Here is a 27,067-nt window from a genome sequence, read left to right as displayed (position 1 = left end):
AGACGTCACTACCCGAAACCCTAATCCCAACCGTAGCCCCTACTTTACCATAACCCTTACCTAAAACTAAACCAGGGTTTCCCAAAACTCGGTCCCCCAAGAGAGCAGCACGTTTTGTTTTTTTGCCCTAGCACTACACAGATTCAAATAATCAACTAATCGTCAAGCTTTGATTATTTGAATCAGCTGTGTAGAGTTAGGGCAAAAAAACAAAACATGCACCCCTTGGAATCCCGAGGACCGAGTTTGGTAAACGCTGCCCTAACCTTAACCACTTAACCAATTTAAATGCAAACGTCATTGGGGTGACGTCAGAGTTTGACGTCCCTAAGGACGCCGTATTGCAAGGACCTATATCTCACCAAGACAACACGTCGGAATCAACACATTTATAGGGAAGGATCGCTAGACAGACCGTTTGTAAAGTGGTGAGTAGCCTACTAGCCTACCTACGATATTCTATTTAATGTTGTCGACTGACATATTAACATATGAAATGGCTAATTGAAAGGGGTAATGGCACTGGTAAATAGCCAACTGTTCAGGAAGAAGTGAGATCAGTATTGCGTAAAATATTATGACCGAAGAACTGTTCTGAATGTTATGGAATTTATTGTATTCGGACCCAATGTTGTGCTAATCGTGCCTGTAGCCGGATTTCTGTTGGCTACAAAGTGAATTATTTCATGAAACTTTAAATGAACAATTTAAATCATGCAGACTTTACTTTAGGCTGAGCATTAAAAGTGAAACCACAACAACCAGAACAATATACAAGACAATTCTGCGAATGTGACATCTCATAATGTTGAATGAAGAACATTTTATAAATCTAGACAGTTTTACAGTAGTGAAGATAATGCTAATTATTTGTTTTCTATCTATTGTAGATATCCGTCATGGAGGTTACTGAGAAGGTGGTGCCCAAAAACGCCCAGCTGCTATCTCTTGGCCACAAGGACACTTGTCGCCTCTTGGAGGTGTATGTGAAGCGCAGCATCAGTTTAAATGATGGGACATGTGAGGACCAGAGGTCACCAACAACGCCTCAGAAGTGGGTGACACTGTCAGAGAAATGCAGAAGGGTCCGCCGGCATTCTAGTGACCCCTTGATCACCTTGGAGCCCAGCACACCTGACGAGGGCATTGCCAGTAGCACACCACCTGATGAGGAAGTTGTTATACCAAATGTGTCTCTAGTAGAAATCCCTGGACCTGCTGACATTCCTGAGATTGAGACTTCTACTGAACTGGAGAATAAGTCTAAAAAGGGCAAGAAGAAGAGCAAAAAGACCTCTTTCTGGAAAGGTTTTCTGGGGGTTTTCACGACGAAGGGGAGTGACAAGAAAGACGAGCAGGAGTCTGGCACAGAGAAAGATGGACAGTCACAAGGAACCTTGCAGAAAAAGAAATCCATAAGGCAAAGGAGCTCCATGAGGAGGTTATCTCTGAGAAAAATCAAGATTGACAGCCACAGAGGGTCTGTGAAGAGACCATTGGCTTTGGACAGGGCCAAGACCACTGACATAACTGGAGTTGAATGTAGGTTTGTGAGGATATGGCACCCAAATCCATTATTATCACACACTACTGAGTGTTTTCTTATTACTGTCCTTTTGTTCAAACAGGATTTTGTGGATTTGTAATCATTTTAGCTTAAAACCCTTAAGGGGGAGGGGGGTAGATATTGTGACACACCCCCTTAACTCAAACAATGCAGGATAATGCCTATCTTAAAGCATTTTGGAAATAATAGACCTGTAAACACAGATACAGCAGACGGAAGAATCAACTATTCCTATTTATGATGAATGTTAACATTTTGGTAGCTATTCAATAGGATTTTTTTTATTATGCTAAATAGATTTCGATAAGGACTTGGACTTGATTTTAATAATGTTTTGGGAATTTGGACCCTAGTTGACTCGGGGCCCTAGTTGGTAGTCCAGTTATTATACAGTTATTGCATGAAAAAAGACTGCAAAGACAATGATCGTTCTTGTTACTTTTTTACAGCGGTTGAGAGTGTGGGGCCTACTGACTCGTACTATGAGAAAGTTTCAGAAGAGCTGGAGAAGATTGTGCATGAGGTGAAAGAGACAGAGGCAGCTCTTACAGATGGTAAGTATCAATGTGCTTATGTGTATTGATGTCTTTATACGTATATTCACACTAAAAATGACACATTCTATAGCAACATACACATTGTATGTATAAAGCTGTAAAGGTCATATAATACAGCACATCACACAAATATGTTACTGTCTAATGTAGAGTTACTACAGGTAACTGCCAACATAATAGAAACACTTGATTAAATGAGGGACACAAAGTATTTTGAAAGCAGGTGCTTCCACGCGGGTGTGGTTGCTGAGTTAATTAAGCAGTTAATATCACATCATGCTTAGGGTCATGTATGAAAATGCTGGGCAGGCCATTATTTTGGCTACCATGACTAGGATGACAATGCCCCCATCCACAGTGCACGAGTGGTCACTGACTGGTTTGATGAGCATGAAAACAATGTAAATCATATGCATGGCCGTCTCGGTCACCAGATCTCAACCCAATTGAACACTTATGGGAGATTCTGGAGCGGGGCCTGAGATGGCGTTTTTCACCACCATCAACAAAACACCAAATGAGGGAATTTCTCATGGAAGAATGTTGTCGTATCCCTTCAATAGAGTCCCAGACTCTTGTAGAAACTATGCCAAGGTGCATTGAAGCTGTTCTGGCTCGTGGTGGCCCAACAAACACCCTATTAACAATTTCTTTTGTTGGCTGTGATCCAGGCTGTATCACAACCGTCCATGATTTGGAATCCCATAGGGCGGCGCACAATTGGCCCAGCGTCGTCCAGGTTTGGCTGGTGTAGGCCGTCGTTGTAAATAAGAATTTGTTCTAAAATATATATTTTTCATTTCTTTATTTTGGCAGTTACCTGTATGTTTACCTACTGTGTGTTTTCTATCCATTTCTTCCAGAGGATGTCATAAAAAGGATCATTGTTCTGATGAAGCAGCAAGGAGACCTCATTGATAACAAGGTTTCTGTTTATAACCTACAAAAAAAAGATTGCATTTGAGAAACTTAACACAGTCTTTTTTTGACACTCAATGCATCTTTCACATTTAGCATAGCTTGCTATAGGCTGGGTACCAGTCTGAATGTGCTAACATTCCACTTATTGTAATCTGTCATATGCCAAACATGTTTGGTAAATTACACAGACTACAAGAAGTGGAATGTTGGCACAAAACAGGTCTGGACTTTAGTCTAAACTTGCTATTTCCTAATGGATAATAACGTATTATATTCTATGGTCATGAAAGTATGTCCTCTCTCCATAGCTGAAGGAGAACGCCAGCTTGAGCTCATTCTTCCAGAAGCTGTCCTACAGCACCTTCCAGCAGTTAGCTGATACGTACGTGGAGACAGAGACACCTACACGCCAGAGCCACCAGACACCACACACTGCTGGATCTGGGCCCGTCAACGCCCCGGAGCTGGTCAAGCTGGCCTTCACTCTGGACTTCACAGCCAGGGTGGCCTGTCTCTCCAGGCATTCCAAAGGCCACATCATGGGCCTGGGCCACCGCTACTTAGAAGACCGCTTCACCCAGACACAGGTAACAACACCAGAGGCGAGTCAGATCTTTTTTTCCTCTTCTATTCAAATATATGTAATTATGTGCAAGTAAACTAAACTAGAGGTCAGACACAGGTTTTCTTAAAAGCTATAACATGTTTCCCACCCAACTAGACTAGACTAATGACATTTATGTTGCTTTTCAGGTTAATCCAGATCAGACGTTGCATAACTATGACGATCATAATCATTGATACAATGTCACATGCAAAAAAAGACTGCAGGGGAAACCGAGCATTCTTCATGGTGTAAAAGCACACGGAGTGCTCCTCGATTCCTTGTGACACAAATGGAATAGATTACTTAAAGATGACTGAAAATGAAACCCAGAGGCAAGTCATGAAGGGAACATCACACACAACACGTATAGTAGGCCTTGTACCTGTAAATCTACACTAGGGCAATCTGTGTAATTACTATGTTTACAGGTTAGTAAGTAATGGAAATGCAATATGGAGTTCTTACCACATTTGGTACACTCTGTATTTATTCATCTAAATTATAAAATATAATATATGCCATTTAGCAGGCACTTTTATCCAGAGCAACTAATCATGTGTGCATACATTTTACGGGAATTGAACCCACTATGCTGGCATTGCAGACGCCATGCTCTACCAACCTACTCTACAACCGACCACTAGGGATAGTAAGTACTATGTACTGTAACTGCATTCACTAACTACCCTGGTACAAGGTTATTCCTCATTCTTAATCCTGGTTCTGGGACACAAAGGTGTGCATATTTTAGTTTTTGCCCTAGCTCTACACACCTGATTCCACTAATCAAAGGTTTGATGAGTAATCTAGGTGTGTTAGCTGGGGCTGGGACAAAGCTGCCACCAATCAGGCCCTCGAGGACTGAGATGCCTTGTTTTTGGAAATTATACTTAGGACCCCTGTACCTTTCACCTGAAAGAATAAGAAAATCAAGCTAATGAACAGAACTTTATGTAGCAATATTTCTAGGAAGTATAATACTAACTTAAAATATAAATGTGGTCATTGTGATGCACCGAGGTCACAAACTCCATTTTAGACGAGACTGATTTTATGACTAAAATTACCCTATTTACACATTGTAGTCAATTTTGACACTAGAATAAATGTTTGACTCATATTGTTGCCACATAGGCCGTTTTCAAAGTGATTGGTTGGTTTTTTAGGGTCAGTCGCTCTTTAACAGACATTCCCTGACAAACATTTGGGCACAGAGTTTCTAAACCCAGAGGCGCAACATCGTGAAACTTCTGGGAATGCTTGCGATACAGACCAGGCTGGGGTTTGAGAAGTCAATGAGAGAAGTTAAAAATCTGAAGGCACAACCCAGATTCGAGTCAATGCCTTAAGTAGTTGAACATGTTATTACTCCAACCTCGTGAAAGTGACAAACTGACACGTTTTCATTTGTCAAAAACAACATATCGAAGGAGTGCCTTTGATTTGATGGCCTGCACTTGCGTATCTCGGTGTGAGATGAGCTTTATAGAGCCGATGACGTGTTTCTATGCATGAGTTTAACCAGCCGACAAGGCGATCGGGGATTTCTATTGGAGAAGCAGTTTTAGCCTGTCCTTGATTTGGGCTCACCTATTTAAAATGGCAGGTAACCTAATTAACCACATTCATTAGCTGGACCAATAGAAACATGGAAACAATTAAATTCATGAATACAATTTTCTGTAGAGGTTGAGGATAAGTTAACTTTAGAACTGTTGACTGTTTTTAAGTGAATTATTGACTAAAAACACAACTTGCTCTTAAATGTGAATAAATACATTAAGTAAATATGATAACCTAGAATGTATGTAGGTGAGGATTAGGCCTGCTATTCATCTGCCAAGGACAACATAGCTCAGGAGACATCCTCTCCTCCTCCATGTGAGAGATGTGTGGGGAAGCCAGGGTCTCCTCAATGCTGTGGACAAACTCCAGTGGCAGCAGCCTCTGTCAGTGGTGGAGTTTAAGACTTCAAACAATCAATCAAATGTATTTATTAAGCCATGTTTACATCAGCAGATGTTACAAAGTGCTTATACAGAACCCCGGCCTAAATTCCAAAACAGCAAGCAATGCAGAAGCACAGCGGCTAGGAAAAACTCCCTAGAAAGGAACCGGGCTCTGAGGGGTGGCCAATCCTCTTCTGGCTGTGCTGGGTGGAGATTATAAGAGTACATGGCCATTAAGGCCAGATCGTTCTTCAAGATGTTAAAATTTTCATAGATGACCAGCAGGGTCAAATAATAATCACAGTGGTTGTAACAGATCAGCACCTCAGGAGTAAATGTCAGTTGGCTTTTCATAGCCGAGCATTCAGAGGTCAAGACAGCAGGTGGGAGAGAGAGAGGGTTGAAAACAGCAGGTCAGGGTCCCATAGCCACAGGTAAAATAGCAGAGACTGGAACGGCAGCATGACCAGGTAGACTGGAGATGGGGACAGCCAGGAGTCACCAGGCCAGGTAGTACTGAGGCATTGCCCTAAGGCTCAGGTCCTCTGGGAGGGGAGAGAGAGATGGGAGAATTAGAGGGAGCATACTTAAGTTCACACAGGACAACAGATAAGACGGGGGGACATGCTTTGACATAGACAGAAGTTACCCACCCGGCAAAGACAGATCAACATTACATTTTGATTGATACTTCATAATTGCCCACAGTTTAAAATGAACCACACCCTGAAACCCTGTAGTCAATAGTTGGTTGACATCAGGGTTAACCTGACAATTTTTTAAATCTAACTTCAATCAGCTTTATTGATAGTGTGATAACCAGTATGCTGAAATAATCAATGGTGACTCAATCAATTATTTCCCAGTGGGGATGCTCTTGCCAATAGCATGGTGTTTGTGTGGCACCTGATTACCAGTAACTGGGATCGCTGATTTAGAGGTAATATGATTTTACAGTCAGCCACGTCTATGAGTGAAGCATGAGCTGATGCGTCTTACCTGTGCACAAAGGTTCCTCCTGGGGCAGGAGAGCTTTACAAAGGAAGGCACAACCAGTTTGACATCCTGCCACAGAGCCTTCTCCGGGACCTGGCGGATGTACATGTGATCAAAAATTTAAACAGACATGTGTACCAATGGTAATATGGTATAAACACAAGCAGGACAGAAAGAGACTTGCCGGTAGTTATGTAACTAAGGGGTAGACTGTACAGAAAATCTAATAATAGTTTTGCCCTAGACTAGTGATAGGACAAGAATGCTTTCTGAAGCAAAAGTAAAAGTCGTCCAGTACAATCCGACTTAAGTATCGAAAGTCAATGTAATTACTAAAATATACATAATTTCAAATTCCTTATATTAATCAAACCATACAGCACCATTTTTAAATATTTTTTATTTACAGATAGGGGCCAGCTTCAACACTCAAGACATTATTTACAAATGAAGCAAGTGTTTAGTGAGTCCGCCAAATTCGAGGCATTAGGGATGACCTCTTGATAAGTGTGTGACTTAGACTATTTTCCTTCCTATCCTGCTAACCATTCAAAAAAAATGTTTAAAAAATATTTGGCCAGGTTAGACTGTAGACTGACCAGGCAGTTTGGACTGCCAGACACCATGTTGCAACTAGAGTAGATATTCAGGAAAAGTTGATTTGCACTGTCTGTGAAGATAACATTTTAGAAACAGAACATTGATTTATCCACATGATGTCACCATTGTGTCGTGAATGGCAGTAACCAATTTCTCTCCACCCCTTGGATATTGGTAAAAGTGCCAAACACAGCAACAAAGAAGAGGTGGAATAGAGGAGTCAGATCGGAACTTCTGCATGGTGCAGTATGCAGCACACCAACAAATTTGTTATTCTTAGAACTAGGGATGTAGTTGCGCATATGTAGATTTAAAAAAACATATTGGTGTAATTTCAGTCTAAATATTTGCGGTAGTTAGATATCGAGTAAACAAAATATATTCTACCAGTTAAGGAAAATTTTAAAAATCACAAATTAAGACTTGCTGATTCTAAACAATTGTGTCCACAGTAAAACTCATGCTATTCAATTGAATCAAGGTTGAAAAACAGAAAACCCATGCCAGCTATGAAATTCAGGTCTCCCAGGTGTTTCCAGTTCTTCATATCTTATAATCCCACAAGGTTTCCCCTTTTCTTGCACGACCAGCAAATTCTAACTGCCACAAAAAAATATGCAGTTTGGTACTCAATAAACACCATTGTTCTGCCAGACTTTAAGTTTGTCTCAGGCAACGGTCAATATTTAGTAGGCTGCTGGCTAGTGTTTGTCACTGTAACTTTAACATTCCTACAATACTGGACAGTTGTGTGTGTGTGTATATTTTTTTTTTAAAGAAACGATGGATTTCTGGTAACAATTTCAAGTTTTATTGTTTTTTTCACTTCTCGCAGAAGAAAAATTAATCAAAGAGGCCGAATCCCATGTCGTCATCAGATCCCTCTTCAGATTCCTCTTTCTTCTCCTCCTTTTTCTCTTCCGCTGCAGACACACAAACATAGGTTAGCTTCATGTTTGGGAGTCTATCCGCAAAACGCATAGTTCATTTCCAGAAATGCAATAACAGTGTCTAATATGAAGCACAGGCATTTTCCTCTAATTATGTTGTTTAATGCAATTATTTTCAAAGAAATGTGTTTCAGTCCATTGAAATGTTTGGCACCATATTGTGGAATGTGATGTGAGACAAAAGGAGAGACATGAGAGATTGATTTTACCAGCAACAGGAGCAGTGCCAGCTACAGCGCCAGCTGCAGGAGCTGCCACAGCACCACCTGCTGGCACGGAGGCCAACTTAGAGAGGCCTGCAAAGCGTAAAGGATCAATTCATTGACAGGTAACAAATTAACGTGAACAGTGAATGAACGAATGACTGACGACATTTGTGCCTATTTGCAATCTATAGACCAAAGTAGGGCTGTCCCTGGCAACAACAAAAAAATTGATCAAGTCGTCTGTTCTTTTGACCAATCGATGGGCCACAGAACAAAGTGTTTATCGCGCTGTCCGTATTGGGAAAACGGCTAAATAATTACACCCATTTCTGACTGAAAAGTTCTGTCAGCGAAACCCCCAATTTATTTAGGAAAAACATTCCCTATTCCCTCAACCCTTGCTCTCTTTACATGACATGTATGCATTGCATGCACATGACCAAAAACCTATTCACACAGGACTAGTATTACTGGAGAACGTTGGTTATGAAATTATTACTTCAGAATGTCCGTTATTCCAGAGGATGATTTGGACAGGATTTGTTTCCCCCCCAAACTGTCCCCTGTAGTTCTCTTTTTTTAAATTTTTATAAAATGGACAGTTATGACGGAAGCCTGGAAGTTTTTATTCTAGGCGCGAAGATACAGCATTTCAACATGTCTAGGTGATTGGTTCCCGAGTTTCTAAACCATACCGAACCATCTTTCCTATAGTGTCGCCATCATATTTGAATTGAGGAAGTGTGATCATAATCATTGGAATATTTTAGCGATCCGCAGTATGCCCTAAATGTCCTCCAGCCTTTAGATGTGAGCTAAACAGTGCAATTGCACTTGAGATGTATTTTAAGGCAATGGATGAGAGTTAACTTATCATTTCCAAATGTTTAGCTTGGTTATATGCTGCTTTGCGATCTACTAAACAGCAAGGGTTGCATTAAATAGGCTCAATATTTTATACTGATGCATTTGGCAATATTCAATTAATACACACAAAACAAACAAACGCATTCACTGAAAGTTGATAGGCTACATGTAAGGCCATTTAAATATAGCTTATGCGCAGCATTTAGTTAAATTTATCGATTCAGTTATTGTTTTCTTGTGCAAACCACAAGCAACACCTGTCAAACTCAGACATTTCTCAAAACACAGGAATGTCGATTCACACCGGGCTAGTACCATCAGAGAACCTTGGAGCTTGCAAAAAAAACAGTAGGTTATTCTGGCTGGAATTGTTACTTTCCTGCCATGTATTGACAGTCGGACTGGACAAAAATGGCAGATGTGGTGTTTTGTGCAAGTGCACATAATTACATTATCCGACCTCCCCCAGTAAAACTAATCCCACCCGAATAGGAAACAATAGTGCCTAACATATAGCATATCATAATTAGAGGTTGACCGATTAATCAGGGCAGATTTCAAGTTTTCATAACAACCGGAAATCTGTATTTTTTTTTTACAACTTTATTTAACGAGGCAAGTCAGTTAAGAACACATTCTTAATTTCAATGACGGCCTAAGAACGGTGGGTTAACTGCCTTGTTCAGGGGCAGAACGACAGATTTTTACATTGTCAGCTTAGGGATTCAATATTGCAACCTTACGGTTAACTAGTCCAACACTCTAACCACCTGTCTCACGAGGAACTTACCTGTTACCTTGGCTTCTTACTGCATTCGCGTAAGTTGCTAGCTAGCATTAAACTTATCTTATAAAAAACAATCAATCAATCATAATCACTATTTAACTACACATAGTTGATATTACTAGTTTATCTAGTGTCCTGCATATAATTGCATATAATCGATGCGGTGCGCATTCGCGGAAAAGGACTGTCGTTGCTCCGTGTACCTAACCATATACACCAATGCCTTTCTTAAAATCAATACACAGACATATGCAGGTTTAAAAATGTATACTTAGCTAAAAGAAAGGTTAGCAGGCGATATTAACCAGGCGAAATTGTCACTTCTCTTGCGTTCACTGCAAGCACAGTCAGGGTATATGCAACAGTTTGGGCCGCCTGGCTCGTTGCGAACTAATTTGCCAGAATTTTACGTAATTATGACATAACATTGAAGGTTGTGCAATGCAACAGCAATATTTTGACTTAGGGATGCCACCCGTTAGATAAAATACAGAACGGTTCCGTATGTCACTGAAATAATAAACGTTTTATTTTCGAAATTATAGTTTCCGGATTTGACCATATTAATGACCTATGGCTCGTATTTCTGTGTGATATAATTAAGTCTGATTTGATAGAGCAGCCTCCTGACTGAGCGGTGGTAGGCAGTAGCAGGCTCGTAAGCATTCATTCAAACAGCACTTTTGTGCATTTTTCCAGCAGCTCTTCGCAATGCTTTAAGCATTGCGCTGTTTATGACTTCAAGCCTATCAACTCCTGAGATGAGGCTGGTGTAACCGATGTGAAATGGCTAGCTAGTTAGCGGGGTGCGCGCTAATAGCATTTCAAACGCCACTCGCTCTGAGACTTGCTCTGAGCGTGGTTGTTCCCCTTGCTCCGCAAGGCCCGCGGCTTTTGTGGAGCGATGGGTAAACACTGCTTCGAGGGTGGCTGTTGTCGATGTGTTCCTGGTTCGAGCCCAGTTAAGAGCGGGGAGAGGGACGGAAGCTATACTGTTACACTGGTAATACTAAAGTGCCTATAACAACATCCAATAGTCAAAGGTATATGAAATACAAATCGTTTTGAGAGAAATAGTCCTATAATTCCTATAATAACTACAACTTAAAACTTCTTACTTGGGAATATTGAAGACTCATGTTAAAAGGAACCACCAGTTTTTTTATGTTCTCATGTTCTGAGCAAGGAACTTAAACGTTAGCTTTTATACATGGCACGTATTGCACTTTTACTTCTCCAAAACTTTGTTGTTGCATTATTTAAGGCTAAGTTGATTTTATTGATTTATTATATTAAGTTAAAATAAGTGTTTATTCAGTATTGTTGTAATCGTCATTATTATTACAAATAAATTATGTCTAAAAATCGGCCGATTAATCGGCATTGGCTTTTTTCGTCCTCCAATAATCGGTATCGAAAAATTATAATCGGGCGACCTCTAATCATAATCACATCAATAAATTGGTTATAAATAACTCAACGTGACCGAAAAATGGATGCAGAGGACATGACAAATTTGAAACGGGGGAATATTTAAGGGTTGCTCAGCAGGCAGAGGGAAAGTCAGATGTGGGGAATAAATCTGAATAGTTGTGGAAAATACTGGAGATCAAGAAAAAGGTAAGGAGCAAGTGCTGCCTGCATATTGTGTGTGCCAAACTGATGCTGTATGGATTAATATAATTTCTGGCCACTTGGAAATGTAAACACTAAGTATAAGCGTACCATAATAGCAAAAGGAGTGTTATTATTATTATAAATCTAGTTTTTACGACAATTTTGAACATGGTAAACAGGAAATAAATAATAGCCAAAGTTTTTTGGTAAAGCCTTTATTTTACCCAAGGCAAAAAAATGTAAAAACAGCCAAATTTGCGAAATGGTTTACTTGCCATGTCGTTGTTGTGCTCATGGAATCATTAGGCTATTAACCAAATTCGACGAAAGACTGTTCGACGAAAGAAATCTTGGTTGACCAACAGCCTATCGACCAAACAATCGACTAAATGGGATCAGCCCTAGACCAAAGCCAATCACACTATAGTGCCGAACCAAGAAGTACTGAGAAAATATCTCAGCCAACAGTACGGTTTGGGTTGACCCTATAGTGCAAATCAGGCATAATGAGCTACAGAATTGTTAACAGGATGTACAGTATGTATTGCTCCGAACCCGTTACAGATTGGCTAATGGAAACATAACCCGTTTTTGGCAATCCGTTCTTGATTCAGGTAAAAAGATTATCTTATAAAATGTCCGTGCCCAGTTGCAGGTGGTTCTCCAAAAATCAAACAATATAAAGAAAGATATTAAATCCACAAAGTGAGCAGTTCCCTCTATATTTTAGCTACCAGACATCTTGCATTTCCCAACACCTATGCAGGAACTAAATGTTTCTACACGATGCGGACGCGTGTGGAAGTAGATGACAGTGCATCACACAGTGCGACCAAAAACAAAGATCTACACCCATGCAAGAGGCATCTCTCATTTGATATAAAACGTGGATTTAATATCTTTCTGAATAATCTCTGGTATATACCAAATCGAGAACAAAGAAAGTATCAGGAAGAACAGGTTAGTTGAAAAATTCCTTGCGATGCTTCCCATTAGCCAATCTGTAACATTAACAATTCTGTAGCTATGCATGAACTCACGAGTCAAATCAAAGACATAAGGGAAAAAGCCTCACCAGCGTTCATGACTTCGTTGATGTCTTTTCCATTTAATTCATTGACAACCTGTGAAAACAAATTCAGGTTCTAATCATCACCAGTTACTGTGTAAACCGAGGCCTCCATCGTGCTACAGTGTCCAAGGAAACAAAAGTAACTCAGTTTATCTTATCAAAACAGCATCTCCCTAAATGGTGCCATACCTTGTCTAGGCGCTGCGCTTCGGCCTCGATTCCAACACTCCCCAGGATGGTCTTGATATCCTTTGAGGAGGGGCTGGTGTTGCCACCGAGCACAGCCAGGAGGTAAGCGGCCACGTAACGCATTCTGCAAGAGATATGGAGAAGGAAAAAAACAATTAGTTGGATTATAAACTATATTGGTCTACGTGACATGCATTCTGAGGATATTCAAATTGGCCTTACCCAGAGTCCATGTGACATATGAGTAGCCTAATTAGCAATGGCTACAGTGTTTTCCACAAGCACATGGAGTACCCAGCCAAATAGAAATAGTAAGGCAGGCTCCCCCATACTGGGGGGGTTAAGAAATGTTTGCAGGACAAGCTTTATTTTGGTGGCCTCTGGTACATTCTAATACTATAATGTATTTTCAATAACACTGATCAAATGTGTTCACACTTTCACAGTGTTATTCATCAGCTGTTGTACAATAACATAAACAAGACAATTCTATTTATGACTGCACATCAGTTAATTCATAAAATATTGGTAATTTCTTGAATGTCTATTAGCTAGCCCAGGGTTTCCAGAAATCAGTCATGGGGACCACATGGAGTGTACATTTTGGTTTTGTCATAGCACAACACAGCTGATTATTTATTTTTGATATATATATAAAACAATAATTTTAAAAAATCAACATCCAGCTTCTAATATTTCAATCAGCTGTCTAGTACTAGGGGGAAAAAATAAATGTGCACCCCTTGCGGTCCCCAGAACCCAGTTCTGTAAACGCTGAACTAGCCAACTGGCGTTGTCACTAGGTACCACAGCTACAAAGTCATAATTGGTTCTATATGGTTAAACAATTGATTTTTGATCTTAATATAAGTTTAAGCATAAGGTTAGCAGTGTGGTTAAAGTTAGGGTTACGCTAAGGGTACATTTTTGACATACCTTTTTTAAGTAGCTGGGGTTTTGCTATAATTATGACTGTGGTAACTAATAAAGACCATGTTACTGTCATAAATGCATAGCTAGCATGCTGCGCTAGGGAAAGTATCGGAGCATGCGCGGCTACTAACTAGCTATTAAGTTAGCATTTCATTAGACTCAAGACACGTGAAAACGCAAGTCAATGTTACAACAAACGGGTAATTGTAAAAATGTTATGAAAGGAGTAAGATTTCACATACAGATAAAGACAGTAAAATGTGTTCGTGGTGCTCATGCGATTGTGTGATGTTTGCAGCTAGTGTAGCTCGCTTACGTTAGCCTCTCTGCCTTAGCTTTGAACACTAACACGTGCTCTTTAATTGCGAAAGTAGTACATTTTCTTGTTGTACAAGATGACCTCTGACAATATAGTTGAACATTAGTACAACTGAACTATAATACTGCAAACACTGAATCAACTGTTTATGGTCTAAAACGTATTATAAAGATTAACTTACTTTAAGTCTATAGAGACACGAAACGTCAGTCACGCTGAATTTTTTGGAAGGGAGAGAGGGGAAGAGTCTCGCGTCGTTTTCTTCTTCTTCGGTGGGATTTATCGGCAGTTGGCATCCAACGTTACGGTACATTACCGCCACCTACTGTACTGGAGTGTGGGTTCGCGACAGGGAAAAACTAAATCGTACCTGCCAGCCCTGTTGCTCTTAAAAAAGATAACAAAATATTTGAGACTATATCGAATGACGTTCAACTCAATATACTCTAAACTAATTTCCTGTATCCCCTTGTTGCTCATACTAGATCTCAGCATCTCTCTTTCCCTCTGATACTGCCCACACTGTCGCAATACATGCTCCACGGTCTCTGTTTCCTGTCAATAATCACACTTTGCTGTTGGATGCTTTCCTATCACATTTAAGGTCTTGTTCAACCGGCTGTGTCTCACATTTAATCGTATAAAAATATCCTCTTCTCTTCTGTCCCTTCCTGCCCCCCCCCCAGACTTTCCTCTGTACTTGAAATAAATGACTGCCCTTAGTATCTCTATTCCACTGCGCCTGCCATCTCTTCATCATCACTGTATATATCAGGCTTTTTGCCTCTGCCTTGCTCATTGAAACTACAACATCGACATCCCCACTACTCAGTGCTTGTTTAGCCAGTACCTAAACTGCCTCGTTCCCCTCCAGCCCCGGACGATGCTAGGCCAATTGTATGCCGCCCTATGGGACTCCCAAACACGGCCGGATGTGTCAAATAAGATAAGCAGTGCCCACTTTGTCAAAGGCAGGGGTGCAGAATATTTTATATGTCCATTCCCAGCGAGTCTCTACAGGGTGCTATTGGAGAGACAAATCGCTGCCACGCTCCACCACGTTCCATCCAACTAACATAAATCATGTAGCAGCAGATATAGTATATGGTAGAAAGAGTATGTGGCCTTTTCTGTAACCTACAGGCTGGAGGTGAAATATATGACAATGAGACTAACACTTTTTACATCATGTAGGTTTCTCAGATCATATAACTTAACCTAAATGGTGCCCAATCAAACGAAACATTTGCTGATATATTAACAAACAACATATCCAAAAAAAAGGACAGGTTGAAGTAAAATGGACAATATGGAACTGATAGTCAGGCTACTCACAACTGCTGTACAGGAGTTTCACCCCGTGTGCTACATTGTCATGATCAGTGGTTTCAAGTTTGTATCCGTACATTTTTGACGAGCTGATCACAATGAAAAAGAAAATACTTCTGCATTTCCCACTGTGTAAACACATTGAAAATAGGCTCAGGATAACTACTGATAAAATTGGGTAGCTGATATTCAGAGCTTAAATAACCAAATTGATTAGGTCACAGGAATCAAGACTAATAAAGCCAATGCAACAGCCTGTTTTACAAACGGTGGGCCTAACACATGGATGGGTATTCATAAAATTCCATTACAAGGCCGACGTGGTAGGCTATACCCCAGTAAGCACGGACCGACGCCGACGTCTTTTGGATGTCTTTTTTTGGTCCTGTCCAGACCAGCCGTCTTTTTATTGGTGCAGTCCAAACCAGCCTTGATTTCCATGTCCACAGACATTGGCTTTTGGTCCGGTCTGGACCAGTCTTGATTTGACCCAAACATAGATCTTAGGTCTGGACCAAGTCTCCATGTTTGATTCAGATTTGGTTCGGTCTGGACCGGCCTTATTTTGGTACAAACATAGACGTCTATAAATTACAAAAATTAACCTGATTTCTACATCTGAAAAATATGTATTTCCAACATCCAGGAAAATACAGATTTTCACCTTTCATTCAGAACCTAAATTGAACCTAACTTCAATGTCTGGAAAATATGTATTTTAGACGTCTTTTCAACGTAATTTTGCTGACAGTGACTATTCTAGTTATGCGGTGGGGTGGGGGGCAGCAGCAATATTTTTGTCTTGCATAGGGTGGCAGAATGGCCAGGACAGGCCCTGGCCTCTTCTGATCCTAAACCAGTTTAGTTTAGTTTATTAGGATCCGCATTAACTACTGCACATGTAGCAGCTACTCTTCCTGGGGTACCCATAAAACTTAGAAATACATGACAAAGAAAAGAACAGTTACAGACCAGAACAAAATAAGAAATTACATTAAATTCAAATAAGAGTTATACATTGAGTATACAAAACATTGAGAACACCTGCTCTTTCCATGACATACACTGACCAGGTGAATCCCGGCGAAAGCTACGAACCCTTATTGATGTCACCTGTTAAATCCAATTCAATCAGTATAGATGAAGGGGAGGAAACAGGTTAAATAAGTATTTTTAAGCCTTGAGACATGGATTGTGTGCCATTCAGAGGCAAGACAAAATATTGAAGTGCCTTCGAACAGAGCATGGTAGTAGGTGCCAGGCACACAAGTTTGCATCAAGAACTGCAATGCTGCTGGGGTTTTCACGCTCAACAGTTTCCTGTGTGTATCAGGAATGATCCACCACCCAAATGACATCCAGCCAACTTGACACAACTGTGGGAAGCATTAGAGTCAACATGGGCCTGCATCCCTGTGAAACGCCATCGACACCTTGTAGAGTCTATGCCCTGACTAATTGAGGGGGGTGAAACTCAATATTAGGAAGGTGTTCTTAATGTTTGGTATACTCAGTGTATATTGGAAAGACATCAAAAAACTTTTTACACACTTTTTACACACTAGTCATATATACCTACAGTTGAAGTCAGAATTTTACATACACCTTAGCCAAATACATTTAAACTCAATTTTTCACAAATCCTGACATTTAATCCAACTAACAATTCCCTGTTTTAGGCCAGTTAGGATCACCAATTTATTTTAACAATGTTAAATGTCATAATTATAGTAGAGAGAATGATTTATTTCAGCTTTTATTTATTTCATCACATTCCCAGTGGGTCAGAAGTTTACATACACTCAATTAGTATTTGGTAGCATTGCCTTTCAATTGTTTAACTTGGGTCAAATGTTTCAAGTAGCCTTCCATAAGCTTCCCACAATAAGTTGGGTGAATTTTGGCCCATTCCTAATGACAGAACTGGTGTAACTGAATCAGTTTTGTAGGCCTCCTTGCTCGCACACATTTTCAGTTCTGCCCATAGGAACTGGACCCATAGGACCAGGGCTTTGTGATGGCAACTCCAATACCTTGACTTTGTTGTCCTTAAGCCATTTTGCCACAACTTTGGAAGAATGCTTGGGGTCATTGTCCATTTTGAAGACCCCTTTGTGACCAAGCTTTAACCTCCTGACTGATGTCTTGAGAAGTTGCTTCAATATATCCACATAATTTTCCCTCTATATGCCATCTATATGTGAAGTGCACCAGTCCCTCCTGCAACAAAGCACCCCCACAACATGATGCTGCCACCCCCGTGCTTCACGGTTGGGATGGTGTTCTTCGGCTTACAATCTTCCCCCTTTTTCCTCCAAACGTAACGATGGTCATAATGGCCAAACAGTTCTATTTTTGTTTCATCTGACCAGAGGACATTTCTCCAAAAAGTACAATCTTTGTCCACATGTGCAGTTGCAAACCATAGTCTGGCTTTTTGAAGCAATGGTTTCTTCCTTGCTGAGTGGCCTTTCAGGTAATGTTGATATAGGACTCACTTTACTGTGGAAATAGATACTTTTGTACCTGTTTCCTCTAGCATCTTCACAAGGTCCTTTGCTGTTGTTCTGGGATTGATCTGCACTTTTCGCACCAAAGTACGTTCATCTCTAGAAGACAGAACACGTCTCCTTCCTGAGCGGTATGACGGCTGCGTGGTCCCATTGTGTATATACTTGCGTATTATTGTTTATACAGATGAACGTGGTACCTTCAGGCATTTGGAAATTGCACCCAAGGATGAACCAAACTTGTGGAGGTCTACAATTTTTTTCTGAGGTCTTGGCTGATTTCTTTTGATTTTCCCATGATGTCAAGCAAAGAGGCACTGCGTTTGAAGGTAGGCCTTGAAATACATCCACAGGTACACCTCCAATTGACTCATATTATGTCAATTAGCCTATCAGAAGCTTCTAAAGCCGTGACATAATTTTCTGGAATTTTCCAAGCTGTTTAAAGGCACAGTCAACTTTGCACATGTAAACTTCTGACCCACTGGAATTGTGATACAGTGAATTACAAGTGAAATAATCTGTCTGTAAACGATTGTTGGAAATATTTATTGTATCATGCACAAAGTAGATGTCCTAACCGACTTACCAAAACTATAGTTTGTTAGCAAGAAATTTGTGGAGTGGTTGAAAAACAAGTTTTAACGACTCCAACCTAAGTGTTTGTAAACGTACGACTTCAACTGTACTTTTATTTTATTTTGGATCCTGCGGCTCTGTTGGGCTTAGTTGCTGTGAGTGCTGCTGTCTGTCCCGGTATCCTGCCAGATTCCACATAGGGGGAGAGACATGAAAGCCCAGCTAGCCTAGTTGGCTCGGCGGTCTCAAACAGAGGTCACTATTGAACGTTTCCAGCGCTGCAGGAGCTGTGTTTACTTCAATGTAGCAACTGCTTGCTTGCGGAGGACAACAGGAGCGAAGTGGCAACTCTTAACAAGTAGCAACCCTACACAAGCTAGTGGTGAATCTACCCCCGCCCACTTTTTTATTTTTTTTCCATCTCAGTAGCCAGACACCGTTCTGGTCTGATTTTTGCCACCTAGTCGGCTCTCCAAGACCAACTGGTCGATGCTAAGCAGGGTTCCATCACTTCCCCGGAGAACAGAGCTGTTCTCGACCAAACGAACCAGCCGTAGAGGTACGTCACTCGCCACAGAAGTTGAAGAAAGTGTCAACTGGTGACGGTATCCATGGAGATGTTGAGCCCGGATCTGACACAGACCAGAAACAGCTCCGCAGCCCTGGATTCAGAGGTTCCTGCGCCTTCTTCCTTGTGGGCTTTCCATTCAAGATTGGATCCGGAGGTACCTGCGTCTTCGTCCTCGGTTCTGTCCCCCTCTCCGGTGGCTTCTACCTCGGGTTCAGATCCTCAGAGCTCCCACCCTCATCAAACCATGAGGCTGCCTGAGAGACCGGCCCATTCAACATAAACCAGCTGTCATTTTAGGCAGCTCTATGGTGAGAAATATCTCAGTTCCCAAGGCAAAAACCCTGTGCTAACCAGGAGCACGAGTACAGGACATCACAAGGCTGCTTCCGACTGTTCTACGACAGATGCCGGGAGTTGACACTGTCGTGGTCCATGTGGGGGTCAAACAACATCAGGAGGGCTTGCTCGGAACATCTGAAAATGGATTTTAAAGAACTGATTTTAGCATTAAAATACTCAAAAAAAACTGCCAATCATTTCAGGTCCAGTACCATCGTTGGGCCGTGAGTGTGAAAGATTCGGCAGACTGCTGGCATTACACATCTGGCTAAATAATTACTGTAGCTCTGCTAGAGTTAATTTTATGGATAACTTTGACACCTTCTGGAAACAGAGGACACTCTTCAGGAATGACGGAGTACATCCAAATCATCTTGGCTCCTGGACTCTGTCCATGCATTTCAAGGCTCTGTTGAAACAATGACTTTTCAATGATCCAAGACCATCTCAATTAATCCCTACCATTGTGACAATGAGTCATCATAATGCTGTATCAAATGTACATGATCCTAAGGGCATTGAAACATGTCACTGAAACATGCATGAGAGCACCAGCTGTTCCAGGCGACTGTGTGATGGCGCTCTCTGCAGCCAATGTGAGTAAGACCTTTAAACAGGTCAGCAGACATAAGGCCGCAGGGCCAGACGGATTACCAGGACGTGTACTGCGAGCATGCGCTGACCAACTGGTGTCATATATACATATATTCATACACATAGCTCATGTATTATACAGTGCCAAACTAATCCGCTTGACTCAAGTCATTGCACGTATCCCTGCCCAAACAGGAACGAACACATATACCCAACCATAAACTGCCCCTCTCAGTTCTCTTATCTCACGACCCCAGGACACACACAGACATTCCATTGCACGAACACACACACCCAGCCATAAAACTGCCCCTCTCAGTTCCCCCTACCTCACGATCCCCTGACACACAAATACCTTCTTGCATAAACACACACACTTCATCCACCCTCTACTGGTCGGGTGCCCAGAGCAGAAGACTCTGCGGTGCACCAATGGGGCTCCTGCTCGGGCTAGAGCAGGTCCGCCTCCAACCCTTCGGGACCATTCAGAAGGCGACACGACAAGACTCTACCTACATTATTCCATGTACAAAAACTGCTGTAACCTTTGTCTAAGCGCTTTTTCAGCTGACTCCTTACTGAGTCATATGACTAAGTCCGTGCACATTAAACTGCAGGACATATGACTAAGTCCGTGCACGTTAAACTGCAGGACAAGATATCTTTTGACTCAATAAACTGCCATTTTGCTACAACTGAAATCCACTCTGTCCAGCGTCCATGATTTGGTCTCGTTCTCCTGTATTTGAACATCAACACTGGCAAGTGTCTTCACTGACATTTTCAACCTCTCCCTGTCCGAGTCTGTAATACCAACATGTTTTAAGCAGACCACTATAGTCCCTGTGCCCAATAACATTAAGGTAACCTGCCTAAATGACTAACCAACCCGTAGCACTCATGTTGTAGCCAAGAAATGCTTTGAAAGGCTGGTGATGGCTCACATCAACACCATTATCCCTAAAACCCTAGACCCACTCCAATTTGCATACCACCCTAACAGATCCACAGATGATGCAATCTCTATTGCACTTCACACGGCCCTTTCCCACTTGGACAAAAGGAACATCTGTGGGAATGCTATTCATTGACTACAGCTCAGCGTTCAACACCATAGTGCCTTCAAAGCTCATCACTAAGCTAAGGACCCTGGGACTAAACACCTCCCTCTGCAACTGGATCCTGGACTTCCTGACGGGCTGCCCCCAGGTGGTAAGGGTAGGTAACAACACATCTGCCACACTGATCCTCAGCACAGGGTCCCCTCAGGGGTGCGTGCTCAGTCTCCTCCTGTACTCCCTGTTCAATCATGACTGCATGGCCAGGCACGACTCCAACACCATCATTAAGTTTGCAGATGACACAACAGTGGTAGGCCTGATCACCGACCACGACGAGACAGAGACCTGGCCGTGTGGTGCCAGGACAACAACCTCTCCCGCAATTTGATCAAGACAAAGAAGATGATTGTGGACTATAGGAAAAGGAGGAGTGAGCATGCCCCCAATCTCATCGACGGGGCTGTAGTGGAGCAGGTTGAGAGCTTCAAGTTCCTTGGTGTCCACATCACCAACAAACTAACATGGTCTAAGCACACCAAGACAGTTGTGAAGAGGGCACAAAAAAATTATTCCCCACAGGAGACTGAAAATATTTGGCATGGGTCCTCAGATCCTCAAAAGGTTCTACAGCTGCACCATGGAGAGCATCCTGACTGGTTGCTACACTGCCTGGTATTGCAACTGCTCGGCCTCTGGCCGCAAGGCACTACAGGGGGTAGTGCGTATGGCCCAGTACATCACTGGGGCCAAGCTTCCTACCATTCAGGACCTCTATACCAGGCGGTGTCAGAGGAAGGCTCAAAATGTTGTCCAAGACTCCAGCCACCCTAGTCATAGACTCCAGCCACCCTAGCCATTGTCCAAGACTCCAGCCACCCTAGTCATAGACTGTTCTCTCTGCTACCGCACGGCAAGCGGTACCGGAGCGCCAAGTCTAGGTCCAATAGGCTTCTAAACAGCTTCTACCCCCAAGACATAAGACTCCTGAACATCTAATCAAATGGCTACCCAGACTATTTGCATTACTCCCCCCCACCCCCTCTTTTACGCTGCTGCTACTCTCTGTTATTATCTATGCATAATCACTTAAAAAAATCGACCTACATGTACATATTACCTCAATTACCTCGACTAACCGGTGCCCCCGCACGCACATTGACTCTGTGCCAGTACCCCCTGTATATACAGTGCCTTGCGAAAGTATTCGGCCCCCTTGAACTTTGCGACCTTTTGCCACATTTCAGGCTTCAAACATAAAGATATAAAACTGTATTTTTTTGTGAAGAATCAACAACAAGTGGGACACAGTCATGAAGTGGAACGACATTTATTGGATATTTCTAACTTTTTTAACAAATCAAAAACTGAAAAATTGGGCGTGCAAAATTATTCAGCCCCCTTAAGTTAATACTTTGTAGCGCCACCTTTTGCTGCGATTACAGTTGTAAGTTGCTTGGGGTATGTCTCTATCAGTTTTGCACATCGAGAGACTGAAATTTTTTCCCATTCCTCCTTGCAAAACAGCTCGAGCTCAGTGAGGTTGGATGGAGAGCATTTGTGAACAGCAGTTTTCAGTTCTTTCCACAGATTCTCGATTGGATTCAGGTCTGGACTTTGACTTGGTCATTCTAACACCTGGATATGTTTATTTTTGAACCATTCCATTGTAGATTTTGCTTTATGTTTTGGATCATTGTCTTGTTGGAAGACAAATCTCCGTCTCAGTCTCAGGTCTTTTGCAGACTCCATCAGGTTTTCTTCCAGAATGGTCCTGAATTTTGCTTCATCCATCTTCCCATCAATTTTAACCATCTTCCCTGTCCCTGCTGAAGAAAAGCAGGCCCAAACCATGATGCTGCCACCACCATGTTTGACAGTGGGGATGGTGTGTTCAGGGTGATGAGCTGTGTTGCTTTTACGCCAAACATAACGTTTTGCATTGTTGCCAAAAAGTTCAATTTTGGTTTCATCTGACCAGAGCACCTTCTTCCACATGTTTGGTGTGTCTCCTAGGTGGCTTGTGGCAAACTTTAAACGACACTTTTTATGGATATCTTTAAGAAATGGCTTTCTTCTTGCCACTCTTCCATAAAGGCCAGATTTGTGCAATATACGACTGATTGTTGTCCTATGGACAGAGTCTCCCACCTCAGCTGTAGATCTCTGCAGTTCATCCAGAGTGATCATGGCCTCTTGGCTGCATCTCTGATCAGTCTTCTCCTTGTATGAGCTGAAAGTTTAGAGGGATGGCCAGGTCTTGGTAGATTTGCAGTGGTCTGATACTCCTTCCATTTCAATATTATCGCTTGCACAGTGCTCCTTGGGATGTTTAAAGCTTGGGAAATCTTTTTGTATCCAAATCTGGCTTTAAACTTCTTCACAACAGTATCTCGGACCTGCCTGGTGTGTTCCTTGTTCTTCATGATGCTCTCTGCGCTTTTAACGGACCTCTGAGACTATCACAGTGCAGGTGCATTTATACGGAGACTTGATTACACACAGGTAGATTGTATTTATCATCATTAGTCATTTAGGTCAACATTGGATCATTCAGAGATCCTCACTGAACTTCTGGAGAGAGTTTGCTGCACTGAAAGTAAAGGGGCTGAATAATTTTGCACGCCCAATTTTTCAGTTTTTGATTTGTTAAAAAAGTTTGAAATATCCAATAAATGTCGTTCCACTTCATGATTGTGTCCCACTTGTTGTTGATTCTTCACAAAAAAATACAGTTTTATATCTTTATGTTTGAAGCCTGAAATGTGGCAAAAAGTTGCAAAGTTCAAGGGGGCCGAATACTTTCGCAAGGCACTATAGTCTTGCTATTGTTATTTTACTGCCGCTCTTCAATTACTTGTTCCTTTTACTTCTTATTCTTATTTTTTAAACTGCATTGTTGGTTAGGGGCTTGAAAGTAATCATTTCACTGTAAGGTTGGATTGGCAAACACAATATAAGTAACTTTATGTGCCCCTAATTGCACCGAATACCTCTGTTTATCCTACAGCTATTGTATACAGTAACCATGAGCCTCTGAACCAGAGTTACACTGTTTGCACTGAGGCGATGTGCTCTAGTTGGAAAATAATTTTGTAGCTCACCCTGCACTATCAGCTCCAATATAAATAACATGAGCAAGTCTACTTCTGATAAGCTTCCCAGTAAAGCATTCAAATCAATCAAGCAACCCAGAAAATTGCTAAAATTAGGTCATATTTAACAGCCTGAGAAACAATGTCCATTACTTCAGTAAGTTGCTTGTAACAGATGACATACATATATTCTGCCTATCTCTGAAACTCACTTAGATCATACCTTTGATGATACAGTGGTAACAATACATGGTTATAACATCTCCCGAACAGACAGAAATGCCAACGGGGGCGGTGTTGTGGTCTATATTCAGAACCACATTCCTATATAAGCTTAGAGATTATCTAACATTAAATACTGTTTAAGTAATATGGCTACAGGTTCATCTGCCTCACCTAAAGCATATTCTTGTGGGAAGCTGCTATAGACCACCAAGTGCTAACAGTCAGTATCTGGATAATAAGTGTGAAATGTATGTGATATCAACAGAGAAGTATATTTTCTGGGTGATTTAAATATTGACTGGCTCTCATCAAGCTGCCCACTCAAGAAAAAAATTCAAACGGTAACCAGTGCCTGCAACCTACCAGGGTAGTTACAAACTGCACAGGAATTAAATCATCAACATGTATTGATCACATCTTTACTAATGCTGCAGAAATGTGCTTTAAAGCAGTATCAAAATCCATAGGACGTAGTGATCACAAAATATAAGCCATATCTAGGAAAACCAAAGTTCCAAAGGCTGGGCCTAATATGGTGTATAAGAGGTCATACGAGAAGTTTTGTAGTGATTCGTATGTCGATGATGTAAAGAATATTTGCTGGTCTGTGGTGTGTAATGAGGAGCAACCAGACGTTGCACTTGACACATTTATGAAATTGCTTATTCCAGTTACTAATAAGAACACAGCCATTAAGAAATTGACTCTAAAAACAGTTAAATCCCCTTGGTTTGATGAGGAATTGAAAAAATGTATGGTTGAGAGGGATGAGGCAAAAGGTATGGCAAGTAAGTTTGGCAGCCCAACTGATTGGCAAACTTACTTCAAATTAAGAAATCATGTGACAAAACTAAATAAAAAGAAACTACACTATGAAACGAAGATAAATGATATAAAGAATGATAGTAAAAAGCTTTGGGGCACCTTCAATGACATTTTGGGGGAAAAAAGCCAACTCTGCCTCATCATTCATTGAATTAGATGGCTCATTCATCACAAAGCCCACTGATATTGCCAACTACTTTAATTACTTTTTCATTTTCAACATAAGCAAACATAGGGATGATATGCCAGCAATAAACGCTGACACTACACATCCAAGTATATCGGACCAAATTATGAAAGACAAGAATTGTATTTTTGAATTCCGTAAAGTCAGTGTGGAAGAGGTGAAAAAAGTATTGTTGTTAGTAGCTAGCCAGTTTGAGTTGAAACACTATTGAAAGCAAGCTGGCAACATGCATCAAACATGTTTTCAGTTTATTTGTATTTTTATATGAGCTAGCCAGCTAGCTAACAGGGATCAAATCTGTCTTCAGGTACAACGTTAGCTATCAAATCTTCCTCTCACATTATATGTCAGGGAGAGGCTTTGTATTTAGCTTGTTGTATCACATTATAATAACCTAGTATCATAGCTACATAGCCTATCCCAAAATGACATGTACATCAAATCAAATGTATTTATCACATGCTTCGTAATGTAGCTAGCTATAAACAAAACATAGCTATTTACCAACAACACGCTAGTCTTAGATTTTGACGGTTGACAGACCAAGTAGAAGAGGTCATCCATATCCTATCCATCTGCCCAAGATTGTTGAACAAACTTATGGAAGCCCATTTTCATTCCTATTTTCAGAGGGAAATGTGCGTGCATTACATCCACATGCAGACAACAAATGTTCATATGGCAGCTGGGGGGCAGACCACAACGTGTTGTTTCTGGGCAATTGGGCATCATTGGCAAAAGTGTAAGTAATCCATACCCAATCCTCCAGTAAATTGTGACGAACTCACTTACAAAACTCTGTTTTGGACGAGCCTGACTTTATGACCAAAATTATCCAATTTACAGTTGGCAGTCGATTTTGACACTACAATTAATGTTTCTGACTCATATCTATGCGACATAAGCTGTTTAAAACCAGAGAAGTTGGTTCTAAGTGGCAATTGACCTTTACAATTGTGTTGGTAGCTTTTATGGTTTTGTCGCTAGAGGTGGCAGAGGGAGAAGAATTATGAACTATTTCTAAAGTTGTGCTTGGCTTTCAGCGAGCACACTTTAATTACACAGTTTAGTTTATTGAGTAATTGACAATATTGGAGTTTAGATGATTATTCAGAGTACATCTAATGGATTTCCATGCACACGTTCAGTTACAAACAAAAACAGGATTTCCAAACAGACAACAATTAATCACATTTCAAATATTTCTGTCAAAGCAAAGTGGCCTACTGACAAATTACAACGTCTGGTGTGGTGATCCTCAGGTAATCATGAGGATGTTATACTGTCCAATAGGCATACAGTTCAATCATCTCCTCCCCTTCATCCTGGGCGAAGAGGTATGTGGCAAAGTCGATCATAAACGGCTTAAGCTTACACTCGTTTGACTCCCACCACGTTTTGTAGATAACCTCCCCAAACAGCACAAAGAGGAAGAAGATGACAAAGACAAGAAAGCAAGGGTCCATGCAGTAGGTACTCTTCTCCTGGTTGGTCTTCCTGCGACATTTCTTTAAGACGTCCTCCATTGGGTGAATCTATGAATCACATCACCCTAAATCCTCTCAGGATTTCAAGATTTCAACATTCACAAAACTAAAGAATAATGCAAAGTGTCTGG

General features: G+C 41.2%; 2 protein-coding genes across 3 annotated transcripts; one reads left to right on the top strand and one right to left on the bottom strand.

Moving 5' to 3' along the window:
* Positions 1–257: 257 nt before the first annotated feature.
* On the top strand, positions 258–5,690 carry LOC112254201. Of its 2 annotated transcripts, none has more exons than XM_024426540.1 (6): positions 258–428; positions 891–1,542; positions 2,017–2,121; positions 2,988–3,049; positions 3,354–3,632; positions 3,799–5,690. In XM_024426540.1, the coding sequence occupies exons 2-6, from the start codon at positions 900–902 to the stop codon at positions 3,844–3,846; spliced, it is 1,137 nt and encodes a 378-aa protein (XP_024282308.1). In that variant the 5' UTR covers positions 258–428; positions 891–899; the 3' UTR covers positions 3,847–5,690. The 2 variants fall into 2 exon arrangements, with proteins under 2 accessions (XP_024282308.1, XP_024282307.2); XM_024426539.2 differs by having other exon boundaries at positions 3,354–3,647.
* A 2,302-nt stretch (positions 5,691–7,992) lies between these two features.
* On the bottom strand, positions 7,993–14,467 carry LOC112254200 (60S acidic ribosomal protein P2). The gene is made up of 5 exons (XM_024426538.2): positions 14,319–14,467; positions 12,886–13,009; positions 12,700–12,748; positions 8,357–8,443; positions 7,993–8,120 (listed from the first exon to the last, which is right to left on the bottom strand). Exons 2-5 carry the CDS (start codon positions 13,006–13,008, stop codon positions 8,041–8,043), a joined length of 339 nt encoding a protein of 112 aa, XP_024282306.1. The 5' UTR covers position 13,009; positions 14,319–14,467; the 3' UTR covers positions 7,993–8,040.
* Positions 14,468–27,067: the final 12,600 nt, after the last annotated feature.

This window comes from Oncorhynchus tshawytscha, unplaced genomic scaffold (genome assembly GCF_018296145.1).
Source record: "Oncorhynchus tshawytscha isolate Ot180627B unplaced genomic scaffold, Otsh_v2.0 Un_contig_1824_pilon_pilon, whole genome shotgun sequence".
NCBI lineage: Eukaryota > Metazoa > Chordata > Actinopteri > Salmoniformes > Salmonidae > Oncorhynchus > Oncorhynchus tshawytscha.
Note: the sequence above shows the minus strand (reverse complement) of the source record. Positions and strands in the feature narration are given on the sequence as shown.